Source organism: Aulonocara stuartgranti (assembly GCF_965226115.1).
Source record: "Aulonocara stuartgranti genome assembly, chromosome: 17".
In the NCBI taxonomy this organism is placed as follows: Eukaryota; Metazoa; Chordata; class Actinopteri; order Cichliformes; family Cichlidae; genus Aulonocara; species Aulonocara stuartgranti.
In genome coordinates, this window is record NC_138953.1 from 19,352,470 (window position 1) to 19,376,714 (window position 24,245).

Sequence of the window (24,245 nt, forward strand, 5' to 3'; positions counted from 1 at the left end):
AGGCTACCCTCTTCCTGACCAAGGATGTTTGACCCTTTGATCAGCAGTCCACACACACACACACACACACACACACACACACACACACACACACACAGGCAAGGTACTCTTTGTGTGTAGACGTCATATGTTAATGAACCTATGCATATTCATGTAACCTCAATAAAAGGGCAGTGGTACGGGAGAACGGACGAGAGCAACTGGGGTCAAGTGAAGGAACGGCACTCTGTCCGGTCTCTCCCGTGCACGAGTAACATGAAGAACTTTGCCTACTTGTGTCTTGCTTTGCAGTGTAATTATATTGTCTTCAACGTTCCAGCGGATGGGTTCAAGCTACAAACCTATCAATGACTGCCAATCATGTAAGTAATTTGTGAAATCTATTTCACAAACAAAAACAATTTCTTATTATGCAACCCTTTCAATACTATAGCCCACACCAGATCAAATTTAGGTATTTGTGACACATACAGCACATACATTTATTCCACAAAAGGAATAGATGGATGGCCACTATGGAGAAAGGCAGTCCTGAAACTTCATCAGGAGGACAAATCGTTGTGTGCATCAACTTCACAGTGTCTTTTGGTCTTTTATCAAAAGATATTTGCCATTTTTTAGTTTCTTTTAAAGTTCTTGGTTAGGTTTAGGGATTAAAGACCAAATCCAGATTATAATATAAAAATATTGTGACACATCATCAGTAGTGGGCCTTGGATTCATTGGGTGTTTTGGCCCTTACCAGTAGACACCCTCATAAATGGAGGCCCTGCCAGGGTTGATCAGGCCCCGGGGTGTGTCACTGGTTGATGTGAAATTGCTATTTCTCTTCTACTTTTTCCTATTTAGTTTTCTACAATTTATTTTCTTCTATCACTTCACTGCAAAACGATAAGTACTATTTAGGTCTTTAGTGCTTAAAGAGCCTCACTTCTTAAAGAGATAGAAAAGGTGAAAGAGAAAAGAGATAACATAGGAGAGAGGAGAGCCGGAACTGGGGCATGTGATCTGGCATCCCATACCTCCGCGCCCAGATCGGGCTGTACCCTCTACATCTCCACTGCCTCCCACAAACAGGAAAAAGAGCTGAGGGTAGAAGCAAAACGTTTTTTCATTCCTGCCTTATGTTTCACTACCATGAGGTTAACTGCACAGCCCCAGGAGCCCTGAAACAGCTGTATCAGTCAACAAGGCTTCAGGTCTATCACAGTACAAATTATAGTGTTATGTTTTCTACCCTTTTGATGCCCCCTGCTTAGGTAGCTCCACCACAGTTTGATCAATTCTGGGCATGTGTGTTGCGGATAGCTGACTGCCCAAGTGATCTCAGCCCTCTTTAACCACAGCCAGTGATTGGCCCACTCAGCAGTGTTAGCTAATTTTCTTATAACCTGCAGCAGCACCTGTCCTCTGGCTCCAATCTCTTTAAGCAGTTTTGCTATTGTACTGGCCCCTAACCCTAAATAGTAGTTCAGGTCGTATCTCTCTACAGAAACAGCTTAATTCTCTTTCTCCTATGACGGCCAATATTTGTTAGTAATATTCTAAAGCCAAAAACGACATAGTCCCAATATACAGGGTTAAGTGCTGTTAGAGCTCAGAGGGTTGACTTAAACCTCTAATAATCAATGTAGTTAAAATACTCAAAAGAATGTTGTCAGTGGTAATGGGACAAAGCCACATTCAATGTTGATTTTAATTTGAAAATATGTGTACATAATCTAACATGCTTATTATTTGTGGGGACATCACACTTGAAATGATTACTGGTAGTGCAATTTGACATTTTCTGTGTTCTATGTATACATTATATGTGCAAAGCAGAAAAAATAATATTTGCATAGAGAATGAAGTTATATAACAGTGTAGGTGGATCAAGGCCAAGTCAATGTTGAGCATCTAAGAAAATTATGAAAGTTGATACTACTAGTAATGGAAACTTTCAGTCTCAACATCAAACAGTACTACAAGTTCTCATATCTCAATAGACCTTTGATTTTTTATTTTACTTTTCATTGACAGTACTCAGTACAATTTCACCAGCCTTCATACTTTAAACTAAACAGAACACCTGTTTACAATAACAACTTCATATGAGAAACAAAGGGAAACAGACTGATGGGTTTTATGGATTGAGTTGCTAGCTGTGGGTCATATTCACCGTAACAATTATAACAGCCTACACTCACTTTTTAAAGAATGTAGCAAATATAAATGCTGTACAAAAACATTCAAGTTAAGAACACAGAACTACTATTGTAGTTAACAACATAATATAAAGTCTTTTTTTACGTAACACAATGCATTTTAACAAGTATAAATATTTGTCTAACATTTCTAAACAATCAAACTGCTGAAAATGAACATATCCAGTCTGTGAACAGAGAAGATCAATGTGACATCTGGATGTATGGACCTTTGGTTCCACATATTTCTGAAAGTGTTCCTTGTAGACAGTACACAACTTCAGTTTTCAGACATTATATCTTACTTGTTTGTAACATAGAAAAACAAACATCACAACATCATAAAAAGACTTCCTCAGTGGCTGAAGGAGGTGGCACATCTGGCATGGCAAAGTGGTGTTGAAATTCACTGGCTGGCTCCCACGTGTCATCCCAGATTTTCCCACTGGAAAATATAATTATTGAAAGAAACAACACCAAAAACATTAATATCGTGTTGGGGATTACTTCGTGCTTTTTATGTTTAACACCAGAGGTGGAACATGATAAAGACATTTCCTTAAGTACTGTACCAAAATGCAAATTGTCATTTTTATGGATATTTTCAACTTCTGCTACACTATTTGTAATTTAGATGGATTACAAACAAAACACTACTGTACAGTTACACTCGACACATATGAAAGACTTAGTTATTGTTTTTCAGTTGAACAGTTCATAATATCCTTTCTGTGAAGTGAAAATAAAAATTGTTCAAATGTGATAATTAGTTTCTTTTGGATTATTATAAAGGCTGTTGTTTACTCTTTAATTTGTAGAGATTCATTGCTGTCACACAATTGTAATGCTAGAAATACAGTATGCAAAACAACTGAAAGCTTTCACAGTGTGATATTAGTACTTCTTTGGAAAGTTCAGAATCTGAATACTCCCTCCACTGCTTAGGCAATTTATCCTTTGGCACACATAAATCTGTGTAAGACATGGACAAATTCTCTCCACTTTGTCAAAATCCTGATAGCTTTTATATATTTCTTACAATTAATGTGAGTGCTCTTATGGCCCCAGCACAGTCCAGCTGGAATTATTCCCAGTACTTTTGCATCTAAGTGAGACACTACGTGTGTTTTCTGAACAGTTTCAAATATATTTCTTATTAAATTTGTTATTTTATGATTCGACAAAGATGGCAACAAACTTTGCAATAATCCTTAATTGATTAAATAATTGAGATAGGATAAGAAAAAAAGCGAGAAGTAAGACGTGACAAAACACCTGGTTTTCCATTTTCATTTGTGCTCCAAAAAGGTAATAGATGGAAACAGAACATTCTCAGAGAATGAAATATCAAGAGCTTCTTACCAAACAGAGCAAGGCAACCAACGCACTTTTACTTCTGTGTTCCCCTAGACAGAAGGAATCAGAGAGGCAATCGTTAAATAACATGGTTAATGGATAGGTGTCTTCATAAAGCTTGTGTGTAATCCAGTGTGCACACCTGAGACACACACAGACCCATGTAAACACACTTTGATAGATGTGTAGGTATGTGTATGTAAGGCATTTCTGTTTATAAAAAAAATAATAATAGGATTTTGAAAAGCATGTATCCAATTGTGGCATTCACAAAAAATTATTTTGATCACAGGTTTAGTTAACTGCGTCTATCTGTTTTTGACTCTGGCTATGTTCTTTTCTTCGGAAAGTTTGACGTACTTGATACATCATACACTGACATAATCAATATCATCCCATTATGAATTGTTTGAATTGTGTCCATTTAAACACTTCAAACTACACATGCAGGACACTGACAATCGTGTCGCATTGGACAGTTACACCTCCACTGTCTTGGACTACATCTGTTTCTGTGTGGACAATGTAACAACTTGGAAACGATTCCGTGTGTTCCCTAATAATCCACCCTGGATGACACACGGAGTTCAACAACTTATTCGAACAAGGAACAACGCTTTCAAATCCGGGGACCAGGAGGCATACAGTGCTGCCAGGGCCAACCTGAGAAGAGGCATCAAGACTGCCAAGCAGCAGCACAGGAGGCGTATCGAGGCCAGGTTTGAGAACAACACAAACCCAAGGCAGGTCTGGGAGGGCATCAGGGCTATCACGGACTACAAAAGAAGAACACCATCACCCTCAGCCGACAGTTCTACTCTGGCTGAGGATCTAAATCTCTTTTATGCCCGTTTTGACAGGGAGAACACCGACCCTGTCCTGTCCCCTCTCCCCTCAACCGACCCTGCTCCGGTCCTGAGCACTCATGAGCTGAGGCGTGTGTTCCGGAGCATTAACACCAGGAAGGCGGCCGGGCCAGATGGAGTGCTGGGCCGGGTGCTAAAAGACTGTGCTGCGGACCTGGCGGACGTCTTCACCTCTATATATAACACCTCGTTGTCCTGTTCACTGGTACCATCCTGTTTCAAAGCAGCAACCATCGTTCCCATCCCAAAACAGTCAAATGTCACATGTCTGAACGATTTCAGACCTGTGGCACTCACCCCCATTCCCGCCAAATGCCTGGAGAGACTGGTCATTAAACACATCAGAGCTGCTTTTCCACCATCCCTGGACTCGCACCAGTTTGCATACAGGGAGAACCGGTCAACCGAGGATGCGATCGCCACAGTGCTGCACACATTACTGAAGCACTTGGAACACAGGAACACCTATGCACGGCTCCTCTTTGTAGACTACAGCTCGGCTTTTAATACCATCCGGCCATACAAACTCCGTCCCAAACTCCACCAACTGGGACTTAACTCTTCTCTGTGCAACTGGATTGTGGACTTCCTCACTAACCGTAGACAGAGTGTCAGAGTGGGTAAGAACACCTCTTCCACCCTTGTGGTCAACACCGGTGCCCCTCAGGGGTGTGTTCTGAGCCCTCTGCTATACACTCTCTTCACCCATGACTGTATTTCCTCCTGCGCGTCCAATCTCATTGTTAAGTTTGCAGATGACACTACAGTGCTCGGACTTATATCCAACAATGATGAGACAAACTATAGGACAGAGGTGCAACAACTAGAGTCATGGTGCCACGACAATAACTTGGTCTTAAACACCAAAAAGACCAAGGAGATCATTGTAGATTTCCGGAAGAGGGGTCATAACAACCATCTGCCTCTCTTCATTGGCAGTGAGGCGGTGGAGAGGGTGAGCAGTTTTAAATTCTTGGGGGTAACTGTGACCGAGGACCTGTCCTGGGGCAACCATATCACCTCAGTTGTACGGAAGGCCCAACAGCGCCTCTACTACCTGAGGAGACTGCGGAGCGCACACATTCCCAGATCTCTGATGTTGAACTTCTACAACTGTGCCATCAGCAGCGTTCTGACGTATGGATTTCTAGTGTGGTTCCCCAGCTGCACCAAGGCCGATCAGCAAGCACTCCAGCGGGTGGTGAAAGAAGCTGGCAGAATTATTGGAACAAGTCTGCCAGAGATCAGTAATATCTTCCCCACTCGCTGTCTGAGGAGGGTGCACAGTATCCTGCGGGACCAACATCACCCTGCGCGCCACCTTTTCCATCTGCTGCCCTCAGGGAGAAGGTACAGGTCTATACAGGCCAGAACATCCAGACTGGCCAACAGCCTGTATCCACAGGCTGTGAGGCTCCTGAACTCTCTGCCCCCCTCTCACGGACAATAACCATATCCAACTTCTTAATAGCAATGAACTGGTCTGCATTGGTGCATCATATCTTTATTCTCTTCCCCCTCCTGCCCCCCCCTCCCCTCTTTCTTAAATAGATAACTATCATATCTGATATCATATCTCACAGTACAATAATATTGAATGGGTTGCATTGTTGTATTTTGTCATGTTTCTCAGGTCTTTGTCTGAATTTCTACGAACATTATTGCTAAGGATTGTCTTATTGCATTGGAGTCACACTGGGTTAAATATGTACACTTGGGTTTTAAGGGGTATTTATTATTTTCTTCTTTTTTTTGGGTTGTATGGAAGCCCCAAACGCAATTTCATTGTTCTTGACAATGACAATAAATAAATAAATACTAAATACTAAATACTAAATAGATTATCTACTATTTATAGTGAGACAGGGCTGGTCAGCATATATCAGGATCTATAAATTGTGCTTTCTATGATCCTGATTCAACAAGAACAACTGAGGATATAGGCTTACACAGAAAAAAATATGATCCTTCCTCATATACAGTCATTTGTATGTTAGCCATGTAGGTTTTTGTAGCAAGATGTAGCAGTATTCAATGTCTGTGATTAATTTTGCAGAATTGTTTAAGAACAAACACATGAAATACAATACAATCTTTTAATGTAATTCCATTAATCATTTCTCTTCACTAATCTCAAAAGTACATTTGAATTTACCCATGTAGCACAGTTCATGGCTGTAGTGCATGGATGAAAACAATTTGAGATAGGCTTACTGTAAAAAGTCTACTGAAAAGCAAATTAAAACATTTTAAGTATTACCTCATTTATCCTGCTCTCAGTGACTTCTTCAAACTGGAACACCTTCTGCCTACTACATCTTCGACAGCCTAAGAAATGAAAAATTACATTTAAAAAAAACATAAGACTCTGTATACACAAGAAATCAAATATGAGTTTTCACTCAACAAGTGAAAATCTGTAATATCCTCCTGATTGCCATACTCCATTTGTCCTCTGGGGTCAAAAAGTGAACCCACCTCAGTTGAGTTTTTTTTTTAAAGTACATACCATAAATTGTGAATCAATTCTGTGTAAAAACTTAGTTTCACTTAGGACCAACAAATTAACAAAAAAATTCACCCTTCATTTTGCAATTGAGTGCCACCAGACCTTGTTTATATAAATGCATACACTATTTGTTGAGAGAAACTAAAATGTTCTCTAAAAGTGCGTTTTAGTTTTCTCAATCCAATCAAGTTGAATTACAAAGTCCTCTTAACTAAAGTAAGGGATTGACCATATTTAATTATAGTCTTTTTATAGTGTACACCAAAATGCAGCTAAATAACTAGTGAATAATACTTTGCAATGGTTTGTTAGTTCTCTAGGACAACATATGTATCATTTTTGGGTAAGAAACTTAAAAATCTCAAGACATAACATGCAAAGCAATACTTACTCTTTCTCTTCTTATTTTCATGTTGGCCACCCTCACTTAAGGACTGGGAGATCGCGTGGCTAGCAGGTGGATGAAGAGACTGCAGAGATGGCTGGTCTGCGGGTTTAAAAGGTGGTGGAGAGGTGGGAGAGGTTGTTTGTGAGGTGCTTCTGTCTCTCTTCTTTTTTTGGAAAGACTGGGAGCATGGAACAGAAGAAGGAGATAAAGGAACAAGATTGAGAACAAAAACAGTCTCTGTCTGCTCGTCTGACAGGCTCTTTGGGTGCTCCTCGAGGAGCCTAGAAGATTGATGTTCCTGGGTGGTCATCTCAGGCTGCTCCTTGGCGAGGCTCTCTGCTTGCTTGTTGATCAGGGTCTCTGCCTGTTCTTCACTGGGGATCTCTGCGTGTTCTTTGATGTGGGTCTGTTTGTCGGCTCAATGCTCCTTGGTGGCATTCTTGGACTGCACAAGCTGCTGTTCTGTGGGGGTATTGGGGTGCACTGGTGTGGAGGTTCCTATAAAACATATTTACTTTCATAAAAATATTTTTCAAAAAAGGCCTTATATTTAGCAGGAACTACACTTTGGCTACGTTCACACTGCAGGCGAAAGCGCAGCAAATCCGATTTTTTTGACCCTCTGCGACCCATATCTGATCATGGTCTGACAGTGTGAACGGCACAAATCCGATATTTTCAAATCCAATTTGGGTCACGTTCGTATGTGTTACTGAATCCGATACATAGCTGATATTTTAGAAAGCGACTGCTGTTTGAACGGTCCTTTCACATTAAATCGATCTTCCACGTCACTGACACAAGACAGACGCCAATTATCAGCGCCAGAGAAGCACCACAGAAGACATCATGAACGCTTCCTGGCCATCCAGCTAAACTGTTGGGAAGACAACGTTGGAGAAACGTGAACATTTTATTTGCAGATTCTGACAGAAGTCTGAAACTACCCTTTGAAGCACCGCTCCTCTCTAAAACAGCAATAAGGATCATTATTAGGCCATATGTAAATAACAAAATAACTTAAAGCAAAATTGGGAAACATAAAGTCTCAAACAAGTCTTTATAATAAGGGCCATCAGTCAAAAAATACTGTTTGGTCTGGGTCTAAACAGAGCGCAATGTGTGTGACGTCTTCTTTTGCGCATGCGGCCGCTTTGGGCGTTCACACTAGAGCGCGTTTGCTGTCACATTTTATTTGTAGTGTGAACGAGCAGACAAAAAAATCTGAATTGAGCATTAAGACCTGCAGTGTGAACGAAGCCTTTGATAACATATCCTTCAATGGTTATTTAATGACCTTAAAATATACTTACACAATTTGCTTAAAGATTAATGAAGTATTCTGATTGTGAAAGCAAGTTGAGACGACTTGTTGTGAAAAGTTGCTATATAAATTAGCATTAATTAACTGGACTGAAAGTATACAACAGACTTCACTCTTACCCTTAGACAGTATAAATTCATAAGCCCTCTGCATCTTCTCCAGGAAATTTCTTGTAGTAGAAGTGGGGTCCAAATGGGTAATAACATCTGCTACCCACTTATGTGAATTCTTGTCTTTTTTGCCAATGAATAAAATGGGCTTGTAGCCTATAGACTCAAGTTTCTGCACCTGAAATTAATAAAAAAAATAGTTGGCACAAATTAGTCAAACACAGCCTGTTGTTAAATGGTAAACGAAATGACTCTTATATAGCGTTTTCTCGTGGAGCACTAAAAGTGCTTTATACAACATGCAATATTAACCCATATTCACACCAGCTTCTTAGAAGTTTCCATTTAAGCATTCACACACAGCGATCGTGGCTCAAGAGTTGGCAGTTCGTTTTGTAATCGGAAGGTTGCCGGTTCGAGCCCCGGCTTGGACAGTCTCGGTCGTTGTGTCCTTGGGCAAGACACTTCACCCGTTGCCTACTGGTGGTGGTCAGAGGGCCCGGTGGCGCCAGTGTCTGGCAGCCTCGCCTCTGTCAGTGCGCCCCAGGGTGGCTGTGGCTACAATGTAGCTGCCATCACCAGTGTGTGAATGAGTGGATGACTGAATGTAGTGTAAAGTGCTTTGGGTTCCTTAGGGACTAAGTAAAGCGCTATACAAATACAGGCCATTTACACATTCATACTGATATGAATACATACAGCCACCACTGATGTATTACAGTAAAGTAATTGTTTGTCTTTAGCAAAATGTAGATAAAATATTGTTGCATGTTCTCAAAAGCACATATGATGAGCTGTGTTAATGTGCCAGCAACATCTTATAACAACTTAATGATAATATATGAAACAAAAAATTTTTTACTTACTGCAATACGGGCAGAATCAATTATCCGGCAAACATTTCTGTTTTTCAAGACAACTTCTGCCCACTGGCTATCCAATGATTCTACTTTTTCTTTTAGCTTCTTTTTGCTGGACAGACTTCCGAAGCAGACATAGCAGGTTCTTCTGCTTGCCTGATTGGGAGTCTGGCAAAATGTACAGGGCCTGAATTTGGGGCGTGTCATGTTGAAACAAAGAATAATTACAGACAGAAAAGGCAGCAGACAGACAAAAGGCAAATTATAGGTTAACCAGCACACTGACAACAAGAAAAAAGCTGAAGAGTTAAAGAGACAGAAATGCGGATAGAAACAGAGAGACAGACCAATAAGGACAGCAGTAAGAACAGATACAAACAGACTGACGTGGCTCTTAAAAGTGCCTTTAGGAGTTTTTCAAAAAGCAGATGTAGGAAGGAATCAATCAATAATAGGCTGATTGATGAAGAACCTGTTTAGAAAAAAAAAAGTATTCAGAATTCAGAAGCACCTTATAAATAAATATATACATTAAACCCTATTGTAACGATTTAGATAAACCCTGTTTAGTGTCCATTTGTATTTCATTTGCAGCATAGATGATCGGTCTGCTATTTAATGATTATGTAATGCTGTTATTAAGTTTAAAATCGAGAGAGAGAGAGAGAGAGAGAGCCAGAATGAGAGAGAGAGCCATAAAGAGAGAGCTAGATTGATAGATAACGTCTATCTTCAATTTCAGCATCAACCCAATCTGGCAACACTGACCCTTATTAGAACCCTCAAACTTTACAAAGTGGCAACAACAGCAAACGTCAGCACACACTTCTCTATCACTGTACCCTGGATGATGATATATGATAAGCTTAACTTGATTGGCTAACAGAAATGAATTTAGCTAACACATGTGGTGTGGTAACATATATGCTATTAAATGTTAAGTCATTCGCTGTTCCACGAAATTGCTAATCTTAACCCATGGAACTGCTAAAAGCAGCTTTGTGAGCTCACTGTTTCGGGTTTTTCTTTTTGGTTTTAAATAAGAAAAATAATTTTAAAAAATCTACAGATTCAGATTTGCACTTACCTGTGGTACGATCGAGTACGTTGACGTCACTGCCGCTCATCTGATATGATAAAAAAATAAACTTTCTCAAAAATAAACAAGTGAGTCGCTGTGAATTCCTTAACAGCACCGAAAATGCTTTTGCATAATGTTTTTTTGCCGAAAATGTTTTTGCCTAATAAAAAAGAACAGCTTTTTTATTAGGCATTTAATTTAATTTAATACGTAAGAGCGTGATTAGCCAAAGCAGACGGTAAAATGACTGCATGTACTCAGAGGAGTTGGAGAAGATATCTTACAGCTGTAGCAGAATGATCGACAGATTTCCAAATATCAAAAGGATTGTAGAACAGTTTATAAAACCGGTGCAATAAATTCACCCAATCGCTAGCTGTGCCATTACCCAGCATACATCGCTCACTCCGTCAATGCAAGAACCGATACACAAATAACAGCCTGTAATTAGTTTTATCTGCAGTACTTTTCTCTCAGATAGTTGCCTGCATTATATAATTTATTGTGTTCAGTATAGGTCGTTACAATGTGATTTGGAAAATGTCTAAATATACCGACAAAATCTCTTCAATTGGAGGACCCTTCACGTCAATTCCCGACGCCAGAGGGGTACCCTGCGCGTCCATATGTGCAGCAGAGGGGACCTGACCATGCGTCACATGTTTGACGAGTTGGGAGTGAGAACGTGTTGGCTGCTTAGAGACTTGCATGACAGCAGATCAATTGATTCCGACTTTTATAATGTTTTTTTCTTTTGTGTGCTTCATTGTGTGATTGCGTTCTCAAAGACAAGTATTTGTGTTAGGGTGCGCACTCCTGCTGGCATGGCCTCCACTGACCACACTGTCAGTTTGTTGTTTTCACCAGACAGACCAACAAGAAAACATTCTTATTTCTTCAGAAAGGAGGTGGTAAAATCTCTCTGTCTGTGTGTGTGTGTGTGTGTGTGTGTGTGTGTGTGTGTGTGTGTGTGTGTGTGTGTGTCAGCAGTGGGTAATCGGCTCAGTACAGAGCTCAGAGACCTGTCCTGGGGGATTGTGGGTATTTTCATGTGTCAATTCACATCAGGTTCAACATGAGAGAGTTCAGCAACAACTACACACACTGACACATGTGCACACACACAAATCTTTTTTCTCAATACCTGACACACACGGCCATATGGCCATTTTTTTTTACGTTTGTATGTGTGTGTGTGTGTGTGTGTGTGTGTGTGTGTGTGTGTGTATTTCTCTCTCCAGGTGTATTAATCATCCAGGAATAGACTCAGCAGTCTGTCAAAAACCTGTGAAAGCCAACACACACACACACACACACACTGACTCTTGACTGTTCAAGCGTGTGCTGCTGAGCTGTCAGTCATGCAGAGGTCCAGTTAACACAACGGCCACCCACACAGTCCACATAAGTGATTCATGACAGTTACATAAACATGACTAAAGGATAGTCCACATTAGTTTCTACTACACGTTGTTTTTTTGAAACTGTGTGTTGAAGGTTTACTCTAGGTTTACTCTAACCTGACCAGATGAAAGAAACCTTAATTTTTGTACCCAGACAACACAGGCGTCATTTTCACAGTGAAGTTTGAAAGCTGAATAGTAACTTTATTTAATAAGTCACAGGGGAGACTTGACTGGTTAGTGCAGCCTGTTTCACTGTGGGCCAGCAAATGTTAACCAATGATGTGGTAAAGAAATAATCATAAATATGCTTCTTGTGAGCCTGATGACAGCACTTTGACTTCTGTTTTTCTATGGCTACTGATTTCTTCCCTTGTGGCCAGTACACAGCTATCAGCCACAGTTTAAAATCACTGGCAGGTGAAATCAATAACATTGATTGACTCATTCCAGTGATACCTGTCAGGGGGTTGGGAAACATTAGCAAGGAAGTGAGAAGTCACTTCTTATGTTTATGTGCTGAGGAAGAAAAAAAGCTGAACCTAAAGATCTGAGCAATATCAGCCAAATCGCGATGGTTACACATTTGGGTCAGAGTTTGTGGAGAGTTCTCAGTATGTCAATGATCCAAACAAATAAAAAATAATTTAAAGAAGGTGCCCTGATCTGAAGGATCATGTTTGCTTTTCCATCGTGTGGCTAGCTGAGTGCTTCATTTACAGAACATCAGGATAAAATACAGAAAGAAGGTTCCTGACATTTCTTTGGATGTTACTTTAACTCATAGCAAATACCTAAACTTTGCTGAAGTCACTATAAAAGCGCTTAATGGCAGCTATATTGTGTTTTTGCATAAATTGCAAATACACATTAACTTATCTACATTTTGCTTATGTGACAATCAAGATGACAATGTAGGATCGAGTGAATACGGGTTGAGTCAGACGACCTTATTCAGGCCTAGGGACTGATCAACGACAAACTACTGAGTCATGAGGGAGAAATGAGTTGCTGAAGGTTGCTGGCAATCACAGGAAAATTGATAGCTATGGCTCCAGTCACAGAGGCCTGCTGATCAGTCACTGACCCCCAGTTTGCCAGCAGATTTCTGTTTTTGGTGTTTAAATAGAAGTTATAGACCACACCAAACTGTGAAAAGTGTGATGCTTCTCGAAATGGAGAAGATTCACCTTAAAATTAAAAATGGCACATCTCGAAACATCCTGGCTGCAGCAATGAGGCACAACTCTGAAAGGATGACCGCTGAGCACGTTAACATATCTGGAGACAAACATGGAAAAAAACACAACCACTTGGAAGATTTTGGTGCCACATCACCATCACCACCACCCATAAACCTTAAGGAGTCATTGCCAACCAGAATATGCTTTTTTCCAAGCAACCAGTGATTGCATTGAATGGGCGAGACAACTCTTTAGCCATGTGTGACTGACATCATGTGAGAAACTTCAATTACTTGATAATTACTGAAAAAATGATTCCAACCCAAATAAATGACTTGCTGTCTTCAGAATACGTTCAGAGGCCTTGAATCGACAAGCCAGAGATGCTTTGACAATACAAGTGAGAGGTACCTACATAATATTAGGCAGGTAGTTTTTCTACTGTGGATGATCTGTGTGATCAGTGAGCTCACTGTATATGTGACCTCCATGTTAACATGCAGTAAGGAGCCTGTTATGATTTATATGGCTTTTATAATCAGATTCACCACATTAAAATGGAGCAGAGAGCATGCTCACTGTTGGGAGGAGATATCATTTCTATTGGGGTTTCATCACGCCTTCACCTCACATATGCAGGTATGCAGCCCAGAAAGGGGGGGTGGGCGGGTGGGGGGATTTTGTGCTGCAGCCAGGATGTTGATTGGACTGCCATCAATAAGTGATGTTTGAACCTCCAAGCTGACATTTTCATATCATGCTTCTGCTGCTCAGTCTAAAGGGAAAAAAAGACACCTGACGAAGCGCTGAAAAATACCCTCCTACATTGAAGAGCATCATAATGCATACTTACATTTACATTCTCATTCACATCAAATATAGTTTCAGTTTTCTACATAAATTAAAATGACACCATGGCATATTTAATTAAGGTTTTAAATTGCACTTAAAGTACATACACATATGTACAGAAATTTTTATTTTTTTAAACACATTTCAGCAGTCTGCAGAGGACACCAGAAATGTTCACAAGTTTTATTTTACTAAGGAATACTGACTACATGACAGAACATATGATATTATCTGGAGATGATGACATTTTGTAAGTATTAAATCACAGGGTAAAGACAGATGGTTCATGCAATACTGAAGGAATGTTCAGTTAGGGTAAGGTCCAGGCAGGCAAACAACACCAGAGAAAAAGGCAGAGACCCGGATCTGACTCTAAAAAGGTAATGAGGCTGGTGGGAAGAAAAGAAAAGGTTGGAGTGCTAAAGCAAATGCATGAATAGAGTGCTTTGACCTACAAAGAATCGGTTTATTCTTGTTCATGTGCTAGCCCTGTTCAGAAGCGACCTTCCAATCATCTCAGAGCAAACCAGTACATTTCAGTAACAGCTGCAGACTCCAACTCTAAGAGGAAAAAGCGCCAACCACCGTGACTGGATGTAACACAAAGCTTCTTAAAAATAGGACGCCATTCAGTGACTGACAGCGAGTAGTTGGCCTTCAAAACAATGAGATTGAGGCTCCCTGATACCAGGTCTGAGAGGCAACCTGTCTCCAAACGATTGCGGTCTAACTGCAGTCACTCTCAGACAGACGGGTGTATGTTCTGTGTTCTGTGTATGTAGACTGAAACAGAAGTTCATAAGAGTTAATCTATTATAATATTATCAGACTGGCAGCTTGACCTCATTCCTACTCAAACTGATAGACTGAATCTGTCTTATTGGGCTTTCATCACCAGAGTTGTGTTGAAGACGGCGGCTGAACGGAAGTGGTCATTAAGCTGTTTTTTTTCTTTGAAGGAGCTGTTTAAAAAGCATAAAGGTCACGACTTCCTTGAAAACATTCACAATGGTGTTGGTCATACAGTCATTTTAAGTAGATTCACCTCAGGTTTTCTGTTTTGAAATATGAATGAATTTTTACTTCTGCATGACCTGAATCCGTGTTTTTTTTTTGTTTTTTTTTTACATATGAAGCATGCAATTTAGAATGCCCCTGGAGGCCACTTATTAAACCACCTTAAGTAACCACCTGCCTCTGATCCTCCTATATTGATTGGAGGGATCGATTTGTTTAGATAATTATTAATCAGCCATCTGTCTGTGCAGATCTAAATAAAAGCAACTGAATTCTCTGAAGGTCTGCTAAATGAACATCAGTTTAAGCTGAGTCCATTTGCTCACAGAAAAACTCAATAATCCTTTAAAATATCACAGGCCCGCTTCAAATCCCCACAGCAATATTACAACCACAGGGGCCTGGGAACACATTAAAACTGAGTGAAATCCCACAGCACCACTACAACCATCTGAGCCCACAAACATATTAAAGAAAAGAGCTCCAGTGAAATCATAGCGGAACAACTCCAGAGTATACTCCCAGAGGGGCAGCAGAGAGCTTCATTCATATCTGATGGTGGATACAGTGGATTTAAATACTGTGTAACAGTCACGAAAAATGTATGTGTTTAAGTGAAACGTTTAGACACTTTTAGCAGTCTGCGGTAGGTCCTAGTTTACTTTGTGGGTTTAATCATGATTTTATTTTAGGTTTAATTTAGTTTCTTTTTTTAAAACTGGTTTATTCTCACTGATTAAAATTGTGTTTCTGTGACTAAACTTCTGCTGATTTAATCCGTTTTGTACCTCTGTACTTAAATCCTGATATTTGCTGTTGTTGCTCCTGCCCCACACATGTGACCAATAAGCCGAGTGAATGTGGATGTCCTGTGGTTTGTCTTGAAGCATTTTGGCTCACTTGGAGATTTCTCTGCATAAAAATAAACAAGCAAAGAGAAAAAAAAAACCCTCAGTTTACAAACTCATCATCTGATTCAGGTCAGAGTCAATGAACTTAGAGGTGTGAAAACTTCCGTAGATAGCAGAGTAGACACAGAAAAACAATAACTGTCTCCAAGAAAAAAAAGGTTTCAGTATGCTTTGACATCTTGACTTTTTCATAAGAATCACAATCAGTCAGCAGGATGGCTGCTACCAAGGTCACACTGATTGGTCGGCTTCCTGCGGTGTCAGCTGTGTGTGGCTCATCAGCGATCGAGCAGAGGGTGTTGCATCACTGTGTGGCCCGCTGCAGTGTGTTCATCACTGCCCCCAGCGGGGCAGAATCAGGCTGAGATTGTGATAACATACAGAAAAAAAAGAATCACTCAATCTGTGCAAGTCAGAGCCGGATCAAAGGGAAGCTGTGGTTTGTGCTGACTGAACCCAACAATGCACCTCCTGTGGGGAGGAAGAGAAGAAGAATGGGAGGTTGGAGGGAACTGACCTGCCGGCAGCCGTGACAGAGGATCTATTATACGGCTGCACAGAGCGCGGTTGCCATTTGAGCTACACTGCACAGTAATTTAAATTAAATAGCTTCTAAAACTTTGCAGGAACAGGGAAACAGACTGAGTGTAATTGGTCACAATGAAGACTGCAAACTCATTAATTAAGCAAATGCGTGACTATTAGTGTTATACATCACATTGTTGCAGATGCTGCTCGGATTCAGTGTCTGGGTGCTGACTGTATACATATAAGAATCGCTTTTTCACATTCTCCCTGTAAGTAATGAGGCGGGCACAGAAATGCTTGACACACTATTATTAACTAAAGTTCAAACTCAGCTTTTATTTCATTTCTCCGGCAGACAAAGTGAATAATATTTCCATCAGCCTCAGCTTTTGCTTGATACGTCTCGCAGAGCTGCCAGCATGTCTGCAGGCTCACCCGCCCTCTACCCTCCACCTACCCACTCTGACTCTCTATGCATATTTACATGGAGTGCCCGCCACATTAAGTGCCATTGAAACCAACTCATGTTAAGTGGGAGTGGGTTGATGCAGGTTTAGTAGCCACAATCCTCACAAGTGCTTTGCTTCCATTTCCAAATATGAGTTCTGCGTGGTTTTAGGGCTACACAAGAAATCAATAAAAAAAGCTGATGCTGGAAATGTCGGAATAATGTTTAGTGAAGTAAATACATTTTGCCAGAGAATGGACCATCTCAAAGGGAGAACCACCACCACCAACCAGTGTTTTGTGGCAGTCAAATTGCAAATCAATAGAGGGAAGTGTATAAATGCTGGAAATAGCATTTTAAACTTCCCTCTAAATGCAGGAAGTATGCAGAGGAACCAAGCTAAAAAAGAAATCTGAGGAAAGACAGTAAGAAACTATATCAAGAAGTAAGCCCCGGTCACAAAGCAATAGTAATGTTCCCAGTTAAGTTGTTTAGCAGTTGCTAGAAGCTGCAAAGATTTGGGATTAACAAAGAGTTCTCCAGACCAGCCACTCCCAACGTCAAGAGCAGAGGCGGCGCCAGACATTTTATACACCCGGCTCTTAGCCCTAAAGGTTAGTATGCATGTGGGATTGGGGGTGAATGAGAGATTTATTAGGCTGTGCTTTCAGTTTTTTCAAAAAAGAATAGCTTCATATAGGAAAAAATATATATCACATATGCAGGATATCTTAAACTCTTTTTTTTAGTTAAGCAGCAAGGCAGAACAAAATCAGGGCTGTATCAAGACACAGGGACTAAACCCAAATTCAACCAGACCCAGAACTGATCGGGAATTAAAACAGGACTTCTTTAGGACTTAACCAAGACAGAATCAAAACACTCAAAATCATCATGGACCTGCACTACAATTATTTTTTAATTCTACCAAAGTCCACTATTTAGATTCAGAAAAGTTTATATAATTATTTAGCCTTGTTGTGCAAACAAGCCTGCATAACTTAATAAATATAGAATTTGAAAAATAGCAAACTTAAAAAGAAACACTAGGTACGAGATACATGTTCTGATGAGTTTTGGCAAAAAACCATTTGACTAACATGTGTGTCTCACCTGCTCTTGTTCCCTCTCTGTTCCTCTCTCTCTCTCTCTGTTCCTCTCTCTCCCTCTTTGTGCCAACAATCAAGCTAAACACCAACATCATCAAATATACAGTTGAAACCATCTCTTGATTTTCCCATTTCAAAGAAACAGGCTCTGTGTTTTGCCTTATATGCATCCACAGCTGTGCCACCAATTTACTCACATGGACTCTACTAACCTATCAGAAGCTTCTTCAGCTCAGAATGGAATTGTCTGGAGTTTTCTTATTAATTAACAATAAACTTAGTGTACATGTACTCCTAAATTTGATGAAAGTGATAAAAAATAGACAGCTCTGTCTCTCTATATTCTGACATTTAACTAATTCAAAGGATATTTAAATATTTATTTATCCAAAACAAGTTTACTCTAAATTGATGTTGTACAGTTAAAAAAAAAATGTTTTTACGTTTTTCCCTAAAGTGTATGTAAATGTCTGGTTTCAACTGTGAATATACTGCTGTGTATTGAAATTCCTCTTGTTTTGCATAGAAATATACTGAACAACATACAAAGCATAATATATAAAATAACATCTACCTGAGTTTTTTCTTTGAAAGAAGCTCCTTATGTCCATTCTTGCATATCAGTACATAACTGAAACCGATTTAGAGCGTTTTATTTAGCTGTGGAAGGTAACAACTGAAAATACGAAATAAACACACATGTAAGCTAGGACTGAAAAAACAGCATTGTTGTTGTTCGGCTTTTCATTTCGCCATTTGTTGATTCACTCGAAGAGCAAGTAACTAATATGGGTCAAGTGATCAGTTTGACATCAATCTTTTGTGATTCACAGTCATATTTACATTATTTGTACAGTACGGATGATTTGCTTTGGTACCTGCTCAAACTTCAGTTCTCCTCCGTCTGCTTGTCTTCACTTCTCCAACAGCAAACTCGCAGGCAGCAGCTCCCCCCGCCCACTCGCTTAGTCGCTTAGTGCCTGAGCTCGGATCATACCAATATTAGGGGGGATTTACGCACAGTCGTAAATTCCCACAGTGTGCGCTATGTGCTTTGAATATTGTGTGTAGTTTTTGTTTTATACAGTTGTCAGCCAGGCATCTAACGATGAAACAAATGACACTTCAAAAGACCCCGGGCTTCTGCAAAAACAACCCGGGTTTAAGCCCAGTAAGCCACCCCGCTCCGCCACTGGTCAAGAGTCCTGCGGCCGACTTACAGTTTTTCTCAGTCGCTTTGGTGCGTTTCTCAGATCAGAATTGAAATTCTCATAACTATTAGTTCAACCCCCACAACACTCAGTCATTTGTGCACATCATAGTAGCAATTTCTCCTTTCTCTGAACAAACTGCAAATGATTTTGGACATGAATCAGTTGCTTCCATACATTTCCCTGCTGCTTTCTGACATTTCCATTTGCTTATGTCATGTCAGTCAAAAGTAATCATACCTATGGATGCTGAATAGTCGTTCCCAATAAAACTAATGGTCATACATCCATTGCTTGAGTCATCACACACAAAATTGTTGAACTAGTTATCACATGCCAAATATTGGCCATCTGTCAAGCAAATCCTATACCTTTCTGTATCATTGTTCCTGGAAATGTCTCCGAAATTGAACAATTGATCTCAGGTGAATTACAGCTGTCACTCATGAGGAGGCGTGTGAAAGTTTAGTTGTAACCAATGACAAACAACTTGTTCACTGTCAATTATGGATGAATCCTGTGAATCCCCAATTGGCAAGCATATATAAACTGCGCAGGAGCTAGTGTGTACCATTTCTACACTTCTGTGACACATAATGGAAGGTCAGCACCGTGGAAGAGGGGTGAGGATGCGGGGAGGAAGGGGAAGGGGAAGAGGGAGAAGAGGCAGATATAGGCGGATTCCTAATGAAATAAGGGCTACAATTGTGGACCATGTTGTCAATCACGGCCTCAACATGGAGGAGGCTGGTCGAAGGGTGCAACCCAATATTGGAAGAACTACTGTCAGTTCAATCATTCAAACATTCCGTAGGGAAAACAGGTATGCAAACAGTAATACACTGTACTGTACTGTGCCATCTCAGACACATCACATGTTACTGTACTGTATTTGCAATTTCACAAAAAGTTCACTCTGCACCACATAGGATTGTAAGACAACCTCGCGGAGGCGGAAGAGGGCCCCTTTTTACCCCACAGCAAGAAGAAGCCATTTGTGCAATGGTCATTGCAAACAATGCAATAAAGCTGAGAGAAATACAAAGCGCTGTCATAGAGAATTACACGGTATTTGGCAATATTGAATCTGTTTCAATTTCAACAATTGACAGAGTACTCAAGAAAAATGAAATCCACATGAAGCAATTGTATAAAGTGCCATTTGAACGAAACAGTGACAGGGTGAAGGAGATCCGTCACCAGTATGTGCAGGTAAAGCTGGTCTTCTATGTTCTGCACTGCAAACTGTTGTACAGTACTTCGTAGTTTCATGCAGTACACTTGCAATTCCACAGCACATACTCTACAATGTGTTTTACCAAATGCATGCATTACTGTTTGTTGCTGTACACAGGCATATTGTGACATTGCATTTCTGTCTCTCTCTAAAGCGTGTACTGGAGCTGGAAGCCAGGGAAACACTGCACACATTCATATATGTTGATGAGGCAGGTTTCAATCTGGCCAAAGGCAGAAGGCGTGGAAGAAATCGCATTGGACAGAGGGCAACCACTGAAGTCCCCGGTCAGCGCGGAGGGAATATTACCATGTGTGCAGCCATCTCAGACAACGGCGTCCTCACCCATATCCCCCTTCTTGGTCCATACAATACCCAACATCTCCTGACATTTTTAGACACTCTTTACAGGGACCTAGTCCCTGAGAATGAGAGAGGTGGAGGCCAACTCAGCAAGTATGTTGTTGTCTGGGATAATGTCCGTTTTCACCACTCCCATCAGGTCAGAGAGTGGTTTGCAGCACATGACAGAATTCTGGTTGAATATCTCCCTCCATATTCCCCATTCCTTAATCCAATAGAGGAGTTTTTCTCTGCCTGGAGGTGGAAAGTTTATGACCGGCATCCACATGAGCAAATGGCCCTGCTAGCAGCCATGGATGGAGCATGTGACGACATCACAGCAGGGTCCTGCAGAGGATGGATTCGCCACTCCAGGAGATACTTTCCTCGCTGCATTGCGAGGGATAACATCTGTTGTGATGTAGATGAAAATATGTGGCCAGACAGACAGGAACGTCTGGATGTGCCAGAATGATTTACTGTACTGTTACATGTGCTGTTTATTGTTCACATTAGTGCACAGCTCTACCAAATGGGTGATTTTATGTTTACATGTATTCTACAGTGAACAAGTGACTGTAGCATATTTTTCTTTTGCACAATTCTGTAGGATTACAAACACTTCTACACAATGGAAATGTGAAACGTACGTATTCAGTGTCTCAGTTACTCCCAAGACTCCCATAACATCTACAGTGACTTTACTGCACATTTCAGATGGCTGTACAGGTAGGCCATAGTGCTGTCGTCAGCATTTTCAGGTGTCACCAATTGTTTTTGCAATGGGAAACACTGAAATTATAAACTGTCATAGTGGAAACATGACAATGCCCTTTGACTATCTTGTTCATAAAGATGGTGTCAAGACTTTTCATTTTGATGGCACTGACAGTTTCATTGACATGGATACTTGCTTTTGAGGTATGGATAATCAATTCTGTGCATGTGACGTGCTTTTGCAGGCTATCCACTAGGTTTTGCAGTTTGCACTAATTGTTTTGGGAAATGCACTAACTGCTGTGCAAATGTTAATGGTGTTCTGAGGAACGCACCAAAGCGACTGAGAAAAACTGTAAATTTCATCTTAAATCTTCACTTCAATCAAAATACAAGAGAGAGTTTATTTCTTAAAATATTATTCAAAAAACCATAAACAAGCTAGGCTGTTGGCTATAAATTGCTGATGCTACCCAGTCAAGTGTTTGGTGCCAATGTGTAACTCACCCACCACAGGGATACAAACGTCAGTTCAAGAGCAGTAAATGTAGAGTTATGAGTAATATCACAAAGTATCCACCTCCTATTTTCAGTTTTAATGAACTTTTTATTTAAATGAATACACGTGTATAGATTTCTCACTATATATATATTTCAAATGAAATGTCTGTTACAGTTTTTCTCCATTGGTTTGGCTCATTTCTTGAAACAGAAATTACATTCTCAAAATAACATGGACAAACCTCCAAACCTCTTGGCAAATGTTCACAACAGAATGGCATTTCTCATTCATTTTATCAAGTGGCAAATGCCTAAGTACATGTCTCAATTGTCTCAGTGCATCTTTGCAAATGATTAAGTACAAGTAGCCTACAGTTATACAGTTAGCCCACATTTAGCACATTTTCCAAATGAATAGATCTTGTAGATCTAAACTGATTAGTTGATTCTCAGTCTAATGATCATTCTCTCCAAAACATGTCAGCATGATTTCATTGTATAAGTACTCGCATGCACAACTGTCTGTTCAATTGTCAAAATTGGTCAAGAACATAATACCATGAATACCATATATGAATTTCTTTGAATATTTGATAAATTGATGACAGTCAATGACAGTCAGGTGAAACTAGACTAACGAAGTGGGAGTGTGACACACAGGTGTGTTCCATGATTGTGTGCTGCCAAACACAGATATATAGAGCTTGACCAGAGCCAGTCCGATCTCTGAACATGGATTCATGCTTGAGTGTATGGAAGGGCCGAAGACATGGCCGCAATATTATTGGCCACCTGGCCACAGTGGATGTCCCAGGTCAGCGAGGGGGCAATATAACTATGTGTGCTGCCATTTCTGAGAATGGTGTGGCCACTCACATCCCCAGTCTTGGCCCATACAACACACACAAGCTCCTCATCTTCTTGGATCGCCTTTATACCGATTTTATCCCTGAAAATGAGAGAGGTCTCATAGGGCCTCACCTACCCATTCATGTAATTGTGTGGGACAATGTCAATTTCCACCATAGCCCACTCATTAGGGGCTGGTTTGCAACGCATCCAAGGATGGTCATGGTCATTCCTACCACCTTACTCTCCTTTCCTCAATCCGATAGAGGAGTTTTTCTCTGCTTGGAGGTGGAGAGTGTATGAGAATCATGCTCAGGATCAGCCGTCCCTGCTCCATGCTATGGACGCAGCGTGTGACGACATTATAGGAGATCAATGCAGGGGACCAGACGGACAACAGCGTGTAAATAATCAGGAGGGTGAAGACAGTGGACAAGAGCGGGAGAATGAGTACAGCGACCACTGAATAAGTCCTTGTTTTTTGATTTTGTGTTCATACAATTTACTAGTGTAATGTACATTTTCTTTTTACATATGTATAAAATTTTCTTTGTGTGTGAATAACAAATGGTTATAATTTCCTTGGTAGTGTGAGTGCAATCTGTGATGTCAAACCTTGGAGGCTACTCTTTTCTGTTGTATATTGTTGGTCCTCTTCCATAGTGACAAAACATCTAAACATTTTGTATGGCAGTACTCACATAATGCCAAAGGGACGATGCATTTTGGGGGCACTGACTATTCAGATTAGAAAGAAATGTAGTTTTGACACATGACTGAACTGTTTTAGGGGAGATATGAGCTTTTGCAGGTGGACCATGTTGTTGTGATCAACCATCCAGGTTTATTTTGACAAAAGCACCAAGAATGATGAGAATGTCCGATCTGTGTCGAGAAATGAGCCAAAGCTATTGAGAAGGATCTTTGCCATTTTGGAGACACTGACTGTTTAAATGAGAAAGGGATTTAGATTGAAGCCCGAGTGGACAGTTTTGGAAGAGATATGAGCTTTTGCAGGTGAGCTATAGTGTTGTGCTAAACTGTAAGAGTGTTTTGCCAAATGATCTTAGAGTTTTGAGAATGTAATTTCTGTTTCAAGAAATGAGCCAAACCAATAAGAGAAAAACTGTAATACTGAGGCCCAGCTGCAGTACCTTCATAGCCCACCAGAGGAATCGCTTCTCTAGATGCAGGAGCAACACTCCATTAGTGACACTTTTATTTTGAAGGCCTAATCTAAATCGATTTGGAGAACC

At 40.4% G+C, this 24,245-nt stretch overlaps 1 protein-coding gene across 8 annotated transcripts in view; it reads right to left on the reverse strand.

Annotated features, from left to right (window-relative positions):
• Positions 1 to 2,001: 2,001 nt before the first annotated feature.
• The window catches only part of LOC309692902 (uncharacterized protein), a 28,297-nt gene continuing 6,053 nt past the window's right edge, over positions 2,002 to 24,245 (reverse strand). For 2 of the 8 annotated variants that reach the window (XM_082511775.1, XM_082511776.1), the window contains 8 exons: positions 15,925 to 16,048; positions 10,687 to 10,726; positions 9,606 to 10,071; positions 8,749 to 8,917; positions 7,309 to 7,803; positions 6,669 to 6,736; positions 3,549 to 3,592; positions 2,002 to 2,631 (listed from right to left, as the gene is read on the reverse strand). In XM_082511775.1, coding sequence (XP_082367901.1) covers positions 2,526 to 2,631; positions 3,549 to 3,592; positions 6,669 to 6,736; positions 7,309 to 7,615 — 525 coding nt within the window. In that variant the 5' untranslated portion in view covers positions 7,616 to 7,803; positions 8,749 to 8,917; positions 9,606 to 10,071; positions 10,687 to 10,726; positions 15,925 to 16,048 and the 3' untranslated portion in view covers positions 2,002 to 2,525. Of the gene's footprint in view, positions 2,632 to 3,548; positions 3,593 to 6,668; positions 6,737 to 7,308; positions 7,804 to 8,748; positions 8,918 to 9,605; positions 10,072 to 10,686; positions 10,727 to 10,964; positions 11,487 to 15,924; positions 16,049 to 18,136; positions 18,211 to 18,706; positions 18,986 to 19,010; positions 20,086 to 24,245 lie in introns of those variants that run through there. The other 6 variants (XM_082511772.1, XM_082511771.1, XM_082511773.1 and 3 more) reach the window with 6 other exon arrangements.